We start from the raw sequence: 12,282 nt of genomic DNA on the forward strand, positions 1-12,282 counted from the left end.
CCCCAGCGCGGCGGCCGAGGGCTCTGGTTAGACGCGGCGGGAGCTGCTTGCAAGAGCAGCCCAAGGGAAGCTCTCCGCCCAGATTCCCCCGCCCAGATTCCCCCGAAGCCTTCCAGAGTCCCCGCACCCCGAGGCGGCAGCCAGGAGCGTGGCACCGGTGTCCCGGAGATGTCCGGGCGGGCCCCGCGTCCTCGGCGTCCCCAGCTGCGTTCAGAGGCTCCTCAGGAAGGCCCGTGACTCCATCTCCGTCCCCAGTTCCTCGTGGAGCTTTGTCCAACCCCTTGGCCCCTCGGGTCCTCGGTGCCCGGTAGGGAGAACGGACGGACAAGGTGGTCTGGTGGGCCCGACATTGTGGGATCCCCCTTTGGTGACCCCCGGGAAGCTCTGGGATGGGGAGGAAGTTCCTTCAGAGCTGACGGGGAGGCTTCGGGGGCAGAAGGAGGGTAGGAGGAAGCCCTCGTCTGGGCAGAGGCCCAAGAGGAACACAGTCGGGATGGGGTTGAGGACGGGCCATCCCACTGCCAGCCCCATCCTGCCACCCCAATGGGGCACGGGGGGAGCATGCCCTGCCGTGTGCCAGCCCCTGCAAGGGCAGGACAGGGGCCAGCAGGGCTTCCTGGGGAAAGGGGCACCCCCCTTCTCTCTGGGCTCCACTCTGGGGGAGGTGGGGGGTGACCAGACCTCGCTGCTCTGCCTGGCTCCCCTCCCTCTCTCATTTCTCTGCTCTTTTTCCTTCCTCTCTCATCCAGCTGTGAAGCCTCCAGGTGGACCTCTCTCTCTCCCTCTCCCTCTCTCCCTCCCTCCCCCTCTCTCCCTCCCTCCTCCTCTCCCCCCCCCCCAGCAACCTTGCACTGCCCCCGCACCCCTCCCTGATGCCCCCTCAGGCCTCACTCCCCACACCTCTCTGCACGCTTCCTTCCTCATCCTCTGGGCTCAGAAAAGCCGGTTCCTCTAGGAAGCCCTTCCTGCCACCGCCCACCTGCCACGGCCTTGGTCTTCCTTACGGCCCCTGGCGGTGACCCTGGCCACCTGTGTGCCCATCCCTCTGCCCCCTGCCTCCAGGCAGTATGCCCTGGTGTCCTGTGCTCATGCAGGGTTCAGTGAGCATCACTGTGTGCGTGGTGCCAGGTGCGCACGCTGTCCCGGGAGACAGAGCCTGTCCTGTTTGTGTTCCTCAGGCCAGGCCGGGGAAGAGTGCTGACCGCCCTTAGTGCTCACCTGGGCAGGGGGGCAGGGAGGGGAGGAGGAGGGGGGAGGAGGGAGAGGAGGGAGAGGAGGGAGGGGGAGCATTCACAGGAAGCAGACAGGACAGTAGACACATAAAGCCTGAGGTGACCCTGATTCTCTGTCGCCTGAACATCAAGAAGCCCCAGCAGTCAGAGCTGAGGCCCCGCTGCGGCCACATGGGGGCTACAGATGCATCTAGTGAAACAGTTCTCCTACCCCTGGACTCTACTCTGGTGGGAGTCAAGTTTTTAAAAGACAGTGGCCTCTCCTGGGTGCCTGCAGCCGAGGCCGAGCGCAGATCCGCCTGCGTCCCACGTGGTCCGGGGCCGGGGGGCGGGTGCGCAGCTGCTGTCATGACTCAAGCATCTGAGGCGGGGAGGAGTGAGGACCACTGCAGTCAGAAGTCCCAACAGGTAACGAAAACGAGGGTGTGCAATCTGTTTCCCTGGGAAAGTCTCCAGGTTTAATCCCAATTGAGGAGAAAGAGCTGGAACACTTCACTGAAGATTTACATCCTCACGGAAGAGCTTCATCCTAAGGACTTGGAAGCAGCTTCGAAATGTTAGGGCAGGAGCGCCGGGGAGGCCACGTAACGGCCCAGCGAAGCCCTGAGGGCATGGAACCGGCACCTTCCAGGACGCCGGGAGCCAGAGGGGAGAGGAGATCCAGCCGTGTGTGTGTGTGTGTGTGTGTGTGTGTGTGTGTGTGTGCAGGTGTGTCCATGTGTGCATGCATGTCTGTGTGTGCATGCTTGCAAGTGTGCGTGCGTGTGTCCAAGGTGTGTGTCTTCGTGTGTAGGTGGTGGGTGCGTGCATGTGTGCAAGGTGTGCGTGCCCCTAACCGTACGAGGCAGCGGACGAGACCAAACATTCCATGTGAAACTTGCCCCACGTCATCCCCCTGGAGCCTCTTTTCCCTACTCCTGCTCCAACAATCTTTATCACAATTTTTCTCTGTGGACTTAAGAGGGCATCGCTTCTCTCGGTGCCCGGGGTCCCGCAGGCACGCGCCGAGGGAGGGCAGGGCAGCGTCCACGGCGCGGTGAGGGTGATGTTGGGGGGCCTCGGGCCAGCCGGGGGGCAGGGGCCGGGGCCGCAGCCGGAAGCCCCGAGTCCTCCCCGCAGCGGGCGCCCTCATCTCCTGGCGTGGGGCCTTCCCTGCTGGGGTCTGGCCGAGATTCTCTCCCCTTCGATGCTCCGGGAATAAACCTCCAAGGTGTTTGCGATTCACAACCACACGCAGCGACTTTTCTCGGTTTCAAGTTCATTTGCGATTAGGCAAATACCTCGTCCTTGGGGAAGCCTCTGCCAGAAGCCTTGTCTCGTCCGGCCTTTCCTAAGGACGCGGGCCGGCCTTCCGGGCACGAGCCCCTGGGTGAACACCAGCGCCCGGCGCCGTAAGTTACTTTAATGCAGGCGTCACTTTAAACTAACCTTTTACCATCTGTTCTGTCCTTTAATAACAAATGCAAAAGAGCATAACTCTCCGTGGTGTCGTAAAAGTGAGGTGGGTGATGGAGATGCCTGTCTGTGTTCTTTATTCATGGCCCTATCATATGCTGCTGTGATGTTTTTCTCATTTTCCAGACACAAATCACGGGGAAACTGCTCTCCCCCGATCTGGTGAATTCATTTGTACAGTATTTCTTCTTAATGTGGGAACCCGTGGGGGAGCTCAGAGCATCCCGAGCCGGCGGGAGCCCCGGACGCGCCCGCAGAGTGGCACGTGGGAGATTCGGCAGAGGCACCCAGTGGTCAAAATGTAATGAGATTTCTTTGCAAAAAAAATAAAACCTCTTTAAATATGAGGCGGGTTCTTTTCAGTGGTTTTATAATTAAATTTCCCCGTGAAGGGTGGGCTGTGCCCCCGGCTGCTGCAGCCCCCGCCTCGACTGCTGCCCCCCACCGGGGACCTGCTCAGTCCAGCGCAGCCCAGCCCCTCTGCCGGGGCCTGGTGCGTCCTCGAGTGCCGAGCTCACCGCCCTCTCTAGAACCTTCCTCGCTCCCAGAGGCAGCCGGTGCTTCAAGGGCAGCTAGCCTCGAGTTTTTGACAGTAATCGGGCAGCTCCCGTCTCCGCCACCGGGTCTTACCTGCTGCACTGGGTTCCCCACACCCCGAGCAGGAGCGCAGGTGCAGGCGGCAGGAGGGGGCTCCCTCTCGGGGACCCAGATTGGTCGCCGCTGCCCCACCTACCCAGCGGCCACAAACTCCCGTGGGGAGAAGAGGCGGTGCTCAGCCACGGGCCATGAAGGGCTGCCCTCCTGTGAACCACAGGGATGGAGCCAGGTGGCCGGAAGGAGCACCTGCCCTCGGACGCTCAGATGGGGCTGTTGTGCCTGAAGGACGCCACCTGATGGGCAGGCGAGGGACAGCTGATGAGGACCGGGTGGACTCCGGCCCTGGGGTGCCCGACCTGGGGCCCAGCGTGTCATCGCCTGCAGGAGGCCGGGGCGGCCAGCTTGGCGGGACGTGTGCCCTCAGCCCCAGCCCCTGCCATTCTTTCAGTGGCCTTGCGGGCGACCCTGCTGGGGGTGTGCTGCTCAGGGCAGAGCCAGGGAGAGCCGGGAGGTGGGAGATGGGAGCAGAGGTGGTCCTCGCCACCTGGGGGAGGAGCAGGTGGGGAGGGGGAGGGGGATGGCATGCGGTGGGGGTGGGGGAGGGGGTGCATCTCCAAAGCATCACCCAAGACGTCCACTCAACATGTGTCACCTACGTGGGTACAAAAAAACACTTGTTGTGATGAGAACTTCGGGGACGTGCGGTCAGCAGGTTGCAGAGAGCAGTGGGGGGGGGGGAGCTGCCGTCACTGTGCTGTCCGGCTCGTCCCGTGACCCACTTAATGCAGACTGGGATGTGTGCCCCGTGGGCCGCCCCCACTCGGGGTGCCCGCCCCGCACCTCCAGTCCTCCATGCCATGAGCTCGGGGTGGGGGGCGGCAGGGGGAGGGGGTCTTCATTCAGTTTTCACTGCAGTCTCGTAATAAAACGTCCCGGCCAGCCCTGCTCTGTAGAACTGGAGCCTTCCACCGCCGTCCACTGCCTTATAAAACGTGGTCATGGCTCCGGGGCTTGTTGACAAAAAAAAGCTGTTGAAGGATGCAGGGTCGTCCGAGCCCGACCCCGGCACAGCCAGAAATCCGCATACTGACTTCTGACTCCCCAAAAACCTAAGTGCCAGCCGCCCAGTCGAGCAGAAGCCTTACCGGCAAGGTAAACAGGCGGCGAGCACTTAGCGCGTGTGCTACGTGTTTCACGTACCGTTTGTACGCTCGCCGCAAGGTCACCTGGAGAAGGGACGGTGGCGTCACGGACGCCACAAGGCAGCGGAAACGCGCTGCGGGCCCGGGCCGTCCTCATCGAGCCATCCTCGTAGAAGTGGACCAGCGCGGCCCAGAGCCGCGACCGAGAGTCAGCCGTGTTCAACGCCGAGTTCCAGTCTGTTCGCTTGGCCTTCCCAACCGCCCTCTGCAGTTCATTATCCCACGGCCCAGAGAAGCCGGTTACCTTCCGCTCCCGTCGGGCGCCCCTCATCGCTAGAGCTCTCGCTTCCTCCAGGCGGAAGGGGCGCATCCTATTTTTATTTTCTGCATTTTCCGTTGAAGTCGAGTTCACGTGCAGAATTACACTAACCGCAGGCGTGCGCCGCACACCTGGACGCCGGGTGACTCGGCAACTATCTGCCTTACGGAGTGATGCCCACAAGGAGTGCCGTCGCCAACTGTCGCCACGCCGTACGCCTTAGTTTTAGTTCTGCCAGTGTCCCTTCTGGCCCCCGGCCCCCTGGGCCCTGCAGCGCGCGGGGCTGTGCGCCACCCCTGCCCTCCCACAGTCCGACCTCGCTCACGGACTCGACGCGGGAGCCACGGAAACGTTATGTCTTTTCAGCGACGCCCAGCTTCTCTGTGAAAACACCTCTGCCATCCCGACGACAGGCTTCAGGGTGAAACCCGGGCCTCTCTGCCCCAGCCCCGCCTGGACGTCCTCCCCTCAGGGACCGGATCCTGTCCTCTGGTGCCTCCATCGAAGGAGCGAGAAGACAGGGACACAGATGAAGACTCGGGGTGTCAGCGTGCTGCGTCCCCACCTTTCTTCCCTCTGGACTCCGCAGCGGCCGCTCCGCGTCCCTCCTTCCTCATTCCCCACGCGATGGTGGACGCGAGGAGCGTCTGCGTCAGGGCCCGGGCCACCTCGCACCGCGTTCCCTGCCTTCCTCTGCGGTGCTGTCGGTCTCCGCCCCGTGTCCCTCGCTCCTGGCACAGATTTGAACTTGGAATACCGTGTCTCGTCTTTCCCCGTGACCTCGCGGGCCCCGGGACGTGTGGTTGGTGGCATCCGTAACTCCTGCCCACCGACTGCCCTGCCGGTTCCCAAAGCGGACAAGGCATTAGCTGTGCTCCCAGAGCGCCTCGGGCGGGCCCGGGGCCAGGACATCAGGGGCTGGATGAGGGTACGTTTAAGACGCGTGGCCCCTGCTCCCCGCTGCAGGGTGACGCTCCTCTCCTTTCGCTCCTCCTTCCAGATCCGCTCCGACAAAGACAACGACATCCCCATCCGCTACAGCATCACGGGCGTGGGCGCCGACCAGCCCCCCATGGAGGTCTTCAGCATCGACTCCATGTCCGGCCGGATGTACGTCACTCGGCCCATGGACCGGGAGGAGCGAGCCTCCTACCACGTGAGTACCTCGGGCCCTGGGCTCCTACCTCGGGGGGAACGCGGGCGCCAGCCTGTACCGGAATTACCCACGCGGCTGGCACCTCCTGGGGCTTCTCACTCGGTGCACTCAGGGCGGGCGCAAGAGTTCGCACCTCTCACACGGTCCCGGGCCAGCACGGTCTGGGGCCACGCTGGAAGGACGCCTGGTCTAGAAGAAGCCCTGGTCCACGTGTGCTCCGAGAGCTGGTTAGTCCTGTGGGGGAGATTCCCGTGGCCGCCGGGCACACTCGGGCCCTATCAGCACCCCCATCCTCCCCAGCCCTGGGGTAACGCTCCTACAGCAGCTCCATCTCAGAGCTGGGCCTGCAGAGAGAAACTCAGGTAAAAATCTAGGGGCACCTCGACGGCTCAGTGGCTGAGCATCTGCCTTCAGCCCAGGGCATGACCCCAGGGTCCCGGGATCAAGTCCCGCATCAGGCTCCCTGCATGGAGCCTACATCTCCCTCTGCCTGTGTCTCTGTCTCTGTCTCTCTGTCTCTCATGAATAAATACAATCTTAAAAAAAAAAAAAAAAAACAAAGTAAAAATCCAGGTTGCAGATCGGCACCCGGAGGCTCCTGGCTGCTCCCCTGCCGGGGCTCCCTGATGTGGCGGCTCAGGGGAGAGGGATCCCGGAGCTCAGGTGGAGGCGGCAGGTGTCTTCCACCCTCACGGCCAGTCCCTCGTCCAGACCCTGCCTCCTCGTCTGCTGGATGCAGGTTTGCACCAGCTGGAGGCAGCACGAGCCCAAGGCAGAGGTGAGGACCACAGCCTCCTCACCAGGCGGGGGGACTCGGGGATTAACCTGCGTGAAGCGTGGAGAACAGGGCCCAGCGCACAGTGGGGCCAGAGTGCATGTTTGTAGTTGTCATCGTGATACCCGAACACCCAGGCATCAGCTGTAGTCTGGAAGTGAGCCATCATCTGAGAGGATCAGATTCTCAGCTTCTTGCCCCGATGCGACTGCCATCAGCCAAATCTCACTTGGCTTCAGCCCACCGCGCTGACTGGCCCAACACGGCTGCTGCTGTCTGGTCATCTGCGCGGGGCCCATTATGTACGGGTCCTGGCAGGAGGGCTCCGCGTGGTATCCGCGTGGCCATACCACCTCCCAGGGCCAAGAACAGAGCCTGGGCCTCAGGGCGTGTGCACCAACCAACTACAGAGGGAGGGAGCTGGTGGGAGAGGATGACTCAGTCGTTGACAACTGGTGGCCTCCCCTGAGGGACCCCTGACACCCCACCAGAGGCTGGGTGCTAGGCTGACTGGACCTGGGGAACTCTGGGTTAGGAGGCTGGTCCACCCTCTCTTAGTCACAAGGGTTTCCTGTCTCAGACTGGTTGCCCGAGTCCCGAGTGGGTTCAGCTGCACAGAGGCTAATTGACATGGATGAGGAGCTCCAGCCCTATGGTTTTCTCCAAGGAGTAGCGACACGGGTGTGGAATCAAAGTCAGGCTCACAGCTCCAGAAATCCCCAGTTCACTAGTCCCAGACATCCCTCTACACAGCAGCTTCTAGGAGAAACTATGACTCATTCACCCAGACTCTTACCTCTTGTGTATCCCACTTCATCCCTCATCCATCCATCCATCCATCCATCCATCCATTCTTCCATCCATGCCTTCCTTCATCCTTGCATTCTTCCATCTGTCTATGCCTCCATCCATCTACTTATCCATATGTTCATCCATCATCCATCCATCCATCCATCCATCCCATCCATACATCTGCCCATCCATCCATTGATCCATCCATCCATCCATCTATGCATCCATCCATCTACTCATCCCTCCGTCCATCCCTCCCTCCATCCATCCCTCATCCATCTGCTCATCATTCATCCATCCCTCCATCCCTCCATCCATCCCTCTATCCCTCCATTCATCCATTCTGTCTACACATCTGCCCATCCATCCATCTACCCACCCACTCATTCATCCATCCATCCATTCTTCCACCCATGCCTTCCTTCATCCATCCACTCCTCCATCCATCCATCCATCCATTCTTCCGTCTATCTACTCATCCATCCATCCACCCATCCATTTCTCCATCCATCCATCCCTTCCTTCATCCATGCGTTCCTCCATCTATCTATGCCTCCATCCATCTACTCATCCATTTGTCCATCCATCATCCATCCATCCATCCATCCATCCATCCATCCATCCATTACATCCACACATCTGCCCATCCATCCATTGATCCATCCATTCAACCCTTCCTTCATCTATCCATTCCTCCATCCATCTATGCATCCATCCATCTACTCATCTCTCTGTCCATCCCTCCCTCCATCCATTCCTCATCCATCTGCTCATCATCCATCCATCCCTCCATCCATCCCTCCATCCATCCATTGCGTCCACACATCTGCCCATCCATCCATCTACCCATCCACTCATCCATCCATCCACTGATCCAGGGAACATTTCCCAAGCACCCAGTATGTGTCAGGCCCTGTGCTCGGCAGGAGGCCTGCAATGACAACATGAGTAAACACAGCCCCACTCAGGGAGAGCTTACCCTGTGGTGGGATTAAGAGGCATCAAAGCCTTTTGTCCTGAAGCCCCTAAGAAAGGCTGTGTCCCCAGATTCTTCAGACCACAGGCCTTGAGAACAGTGGATGTGGGCACTGACGTGCGTCTGCATCCTGCCCCAGAGACGCCGCTGGAAATGGGCATGTGGGTGCTGTCCTGGCTGCCCCTCAAACGGTGGGGGCCAGGGTCAGAGAGAAGGGATATAAGGGAAGTGGATGGTCTTGTTAGCTGGTTGGAAAAAGAGCTTCCTCCCTTGGATGCCTGAGTATCTGAAAGAAAATCATCGTATCTTTTCTGAGCCAGACTGATGATTTTGTTCACGGCCCAGGGAATGTGGAGGAAAACACGCAGACATAGGCCCCAGAAGCGGGCGGCACTGACACTCAGGCACACTTGGCCGCTGGCTTCTGGGCAGGCAATTTCAGGGGTGCCTTCCCCCCTTGGAAGGGGCTCCCAGGCCTCCTCTGAGGCACTGGGGAAATGAGGTGTGGTTGTTCCCAGAGCAAACCCTTGCTCGGGGCCAGACACTGGGGATGCACCGTCCCTCCCCCTGCCCCTCCTCCCCTGTCCTGCCTCCTTGCCCCTCTGCCTCCTCCCTGCCCCTCCTCCTCCTCCCTCCCTCTCCTCCTCCCCCCTCCTCCTCCCATCCTCCTCCCCCTTTTCCCCTACCCCTACTCCCTGTTCCTCCCCCTCCTCCTCCCCTCCCCCTCCCCCTCCTCCCCTCCCCCCCTCCCCCTCTCTGCCTCTCCCCCTCCTCCCTGCCTCTCCTCCTCTTCCTCCTCCCTTTCCTCCTCCTCCCTGCTGTCTGTCTACCCTGCATTTGTGTCCTGGAGTCTAAAGGGAGCAAATGTTTCCAGAAGAGAAGGAAGGGGTGCTGCTCCCTGGCCGCGCAGCCCACCTGCTCGGGTGCCCCTGTGCCGTTTGTCCCTGGTTAGCCCGTGACCTGCAGAGCCTCCTCCACCGTGGAGAGCTTTGTGTCCAGACGGCCCCACAGGGAGGCCACTTGCTGATGATCATGTTCACCTCGTTTGAGATTAGACAGATTTGTCGTTAATTACCGCGGCCGCTTAGAGCCGTCCTCCTGGGCCGAGGAGCGCAGCCTCTGCCTCTCCGGGGCCCTGACAGCGGGGCTGGCCCGGCTCCTGTCGGGCGTGCGCTGGAGTGTCAGGCCGGGCTTGGCGGCTTGGGACGGGGCGCTCTCGGACCGGCATCGCTCCCGCCTTCCCTGGGGCTCCAGCGACCCCTGCCGTCCCTGCAGGTGTCTTCTCTGGCTTCCAGACTGGGAGGCTGCCCCGCGGGCCGGTGAGCCTGGCGGGGAGAGGCCGCCCCGGGGAGGCCCCGCTCAGCCGGACGTCCAGGCCGCCTACGGCTTCCGGCTGTGGGTGCAAGGTGAAGTGGGGGCCCCCATCTGGGCCAAGGATTGCGGGGCCGTCCAGGCCCCGGTGCACACAGCCCCAGAGCCACTGCACGCCAACGGCCACTCCTGGAGGCCCCCGGCTCCTGGGCCCCCCGAGACGGCGGCTCGGTGTTGGCGGCACCTCACCCCCCGCCCACCTTCGTGCTGACACCCCAGGCCCAGCGCTGGGACGGCAGGATCCCGGCTTTGGGGAGTGGAGGTGGAGCGCCTCCCACATGAGCCACACGGCAGGTCGCTGAACCAACAAGCCAGCCGCACGGTGCTCCGGCAGCCAGAGACGCGCCCTCCCCCCCGGCGGCGGGCTCCCACCCGGCGGCACGGGCCGTCCACTCACGTCTGCGGCGCCGCTGGGGACGGAGAGGCAGCTCCCGGGTCGGCCCCCACTGCGGCAAGACTCTGAGACGGACAAAGGGACAGAGACAGCGCCAGAGAGAGAATCACAGGGAGATGAGACGGAGCAGAGACACGGCAGAGAGCGCGGCGGCCGTGGGGGCGGGGAGGCACGGCCCCGGGGGGGCAGACGGGGGTGCGTGTCCCTCGGGTTCTCACGGTGGCCAAGCTGGCGGGGAAGCGGCCCCTCCTGGGCACCGCAGTGTGCGGCCTGGGCAGCCGTGCCCGCGGGTGCGTGAGGCGGGGCGTCGGGCCTGCGCGCTGGGCTCTCGGCCAAGCCGGCCTCGGAGGACACGGCCCCTGCACCTGCGGACCGCAGCCCACCCGACGGCGCCCACGCAGGGGGGGGGGCGGGCAGGCTCTCCTTGCATCCGCTTTCGTTGCTTTGGAAACCCTGAGCTCACAGGCAGACCTGCCTTTGGTGTTTCCGGCTAACAGTCCCTCCTCGGCATTTCTCACCGGACTCGGCGCTGGAGGTGCCAGCTCCCCGGGAACCCTGTGGCCCGGCCTCCTGCCGCACCCCAGCCGCTGGTGCCACCGCCCGGCAGAGACTCAGGGCCCCGGGGTGACCTGCCGCCCACTCACGGCTCGGCCCAGAGGACACGAAGGAGCGTCTGACAGCCGAGGCCACGCCAGGGAGCGAGTGTCGCCTGCCGCCTTGCTCAAGGCGGGATGTCGACCCACCAAGTGCCAAGGCGGCAGCTGACATCGTGCAGAGGAGCCCAGGCCGTGCACCGCGCACACGCACCCCCCCCCCTCCGTCCATTCCGTGTGTCTGACGTGGTTCCGAAGCCTCGCCCCGCCCGGCTCTGCCCAGGAGACGCGCGGCATCTGCAGCCGGATGGCTCTGCAACAGGCCCCCTCGGAAAAGCCAGGGCTCGGGCCGCAGTCCCCGGGGATCCGGGGTCACATGCTGCCCCAGAGGGGAGGCCCCGGTCCTCCCCAACCACCTCTGTCCCCTGCAGGCGCCGGCCCCTCCTCACCCAAGCCGGCCAGGGAGGAAGCAGAGAACATCAAGGGGACACTGTCCACCTGTCCCTGCACACTCGGCTCACGTCTGGGCCTCGGGGTGATGTGCTCATCTTGACACTTGGCCCACGTTCTCTTGTTCTCCCACCACGTCCTGAGGTTCCCTCCTGGGAGATGGGAAATCCAGCCACGTATTGCATGTCTCCTGCTCGTCATGAACCAGCAAATGAGCTCTGCAGGGCTGCCCCCTCCACCTCCTCGGGCACACCTCAGAGTGAGGCATGTCTCCCGGAGCCACCGCCGGCTGCGGCCTGCAGAGCATCACCCCTAGCCCCTCCCCACCCCCCTGGAGTGACAAGTCAGCAGGAAACCATGGGACCCAGATCAGAGGAGCCACCAGTGCCATTTGCCGAATTCTGGATTGAAAGCTCATGTTCGGTTCTCCAGCTCGGGACCCCCAGGGCTGGGAAGCCCCTCCAGGCGGGCCTCACCCTCCTCGTAAGACTCCAGCGCGACCCCGTCTCAGGATGTGCACCTCACAGGACGCCCACCAGAGCCTTTGGGGTGGCAGTGCCAGCCCCCAGGCATGCAAGCTGTCTACACTGCAGAACAAGCCAGCACAAACCTACTGGCTTAAAATAACACCCATTTCCTGGCTCGCGTTCTGGAGGTCAGAAGCCAGTGGGCTCTGCCTCAGGGTCTCACAAGGTGGAAGTCGAGGTGATGCCTACCTGGGGTCGTCGGTCCTGCTCATCGAGGTTGTGGCAGGTCAGATCCCCACCTCCTCACTGTGTGGACCGGGGCCCCGCTCACCCCTAAGGACGCCTGCAGGCCTCGGCACGTGGCCCCCTCCGCTTTCAAGCCAGCAGCCGAGCACTGAACTTGCCTTCGCTTCGAGGCTCTGACGCCCGCCGGCCGCCGGCTCCTACCCAGACGTTCCCCCGTCTACAGGTCAGCCCTGCCACGGGACGCGGCCTGCTCTCAGAGCGACCCCCCATTGCACCCACATCTGGGGATCCACCCCCCGCAGCCTCAGGCGCCTCAG

At 62.8% G+C, this 12,282-nt stretch overlaps 1 protein-coding gene across 2 annotated transcripts in view; it reads left to right on the forward strand.

Moving 5' to 3' along the window:
- Positions 1–12,282, forward strand: part of CDH4 (cadherin 4) — a 504,369-nt gene that overhangs the window by 445,803 nt on the left and 46,284 nt on the right. For both annotated transcript variants that reach the window (XM_025470591.3, XM_049100352.1), the window contains exon 5: positions 5,746–5,901. In XM_025470591.3, coding sequence (XP_025326376.1) covers positions 5,746–5,901 — 156 coding nt within the window. The remainder of the gene's footprint in view (positions 1–5,745; positions 5,902–12,282) is intronic.

Source organism: Canis lupus, chromosome 24 (assembly GCF_003254725.2).
Source record: "Canis lupus dingo isolate Sandy chromosome 24, ASM325472v2, whole genome shotgun sequence".
Taxonomy (NCBI): domain Eukaryota; kingdom Metazoa; phylum Chordata; class Mammalia; order Carnivora; family Canidae; genus Canis; species Canis lupus.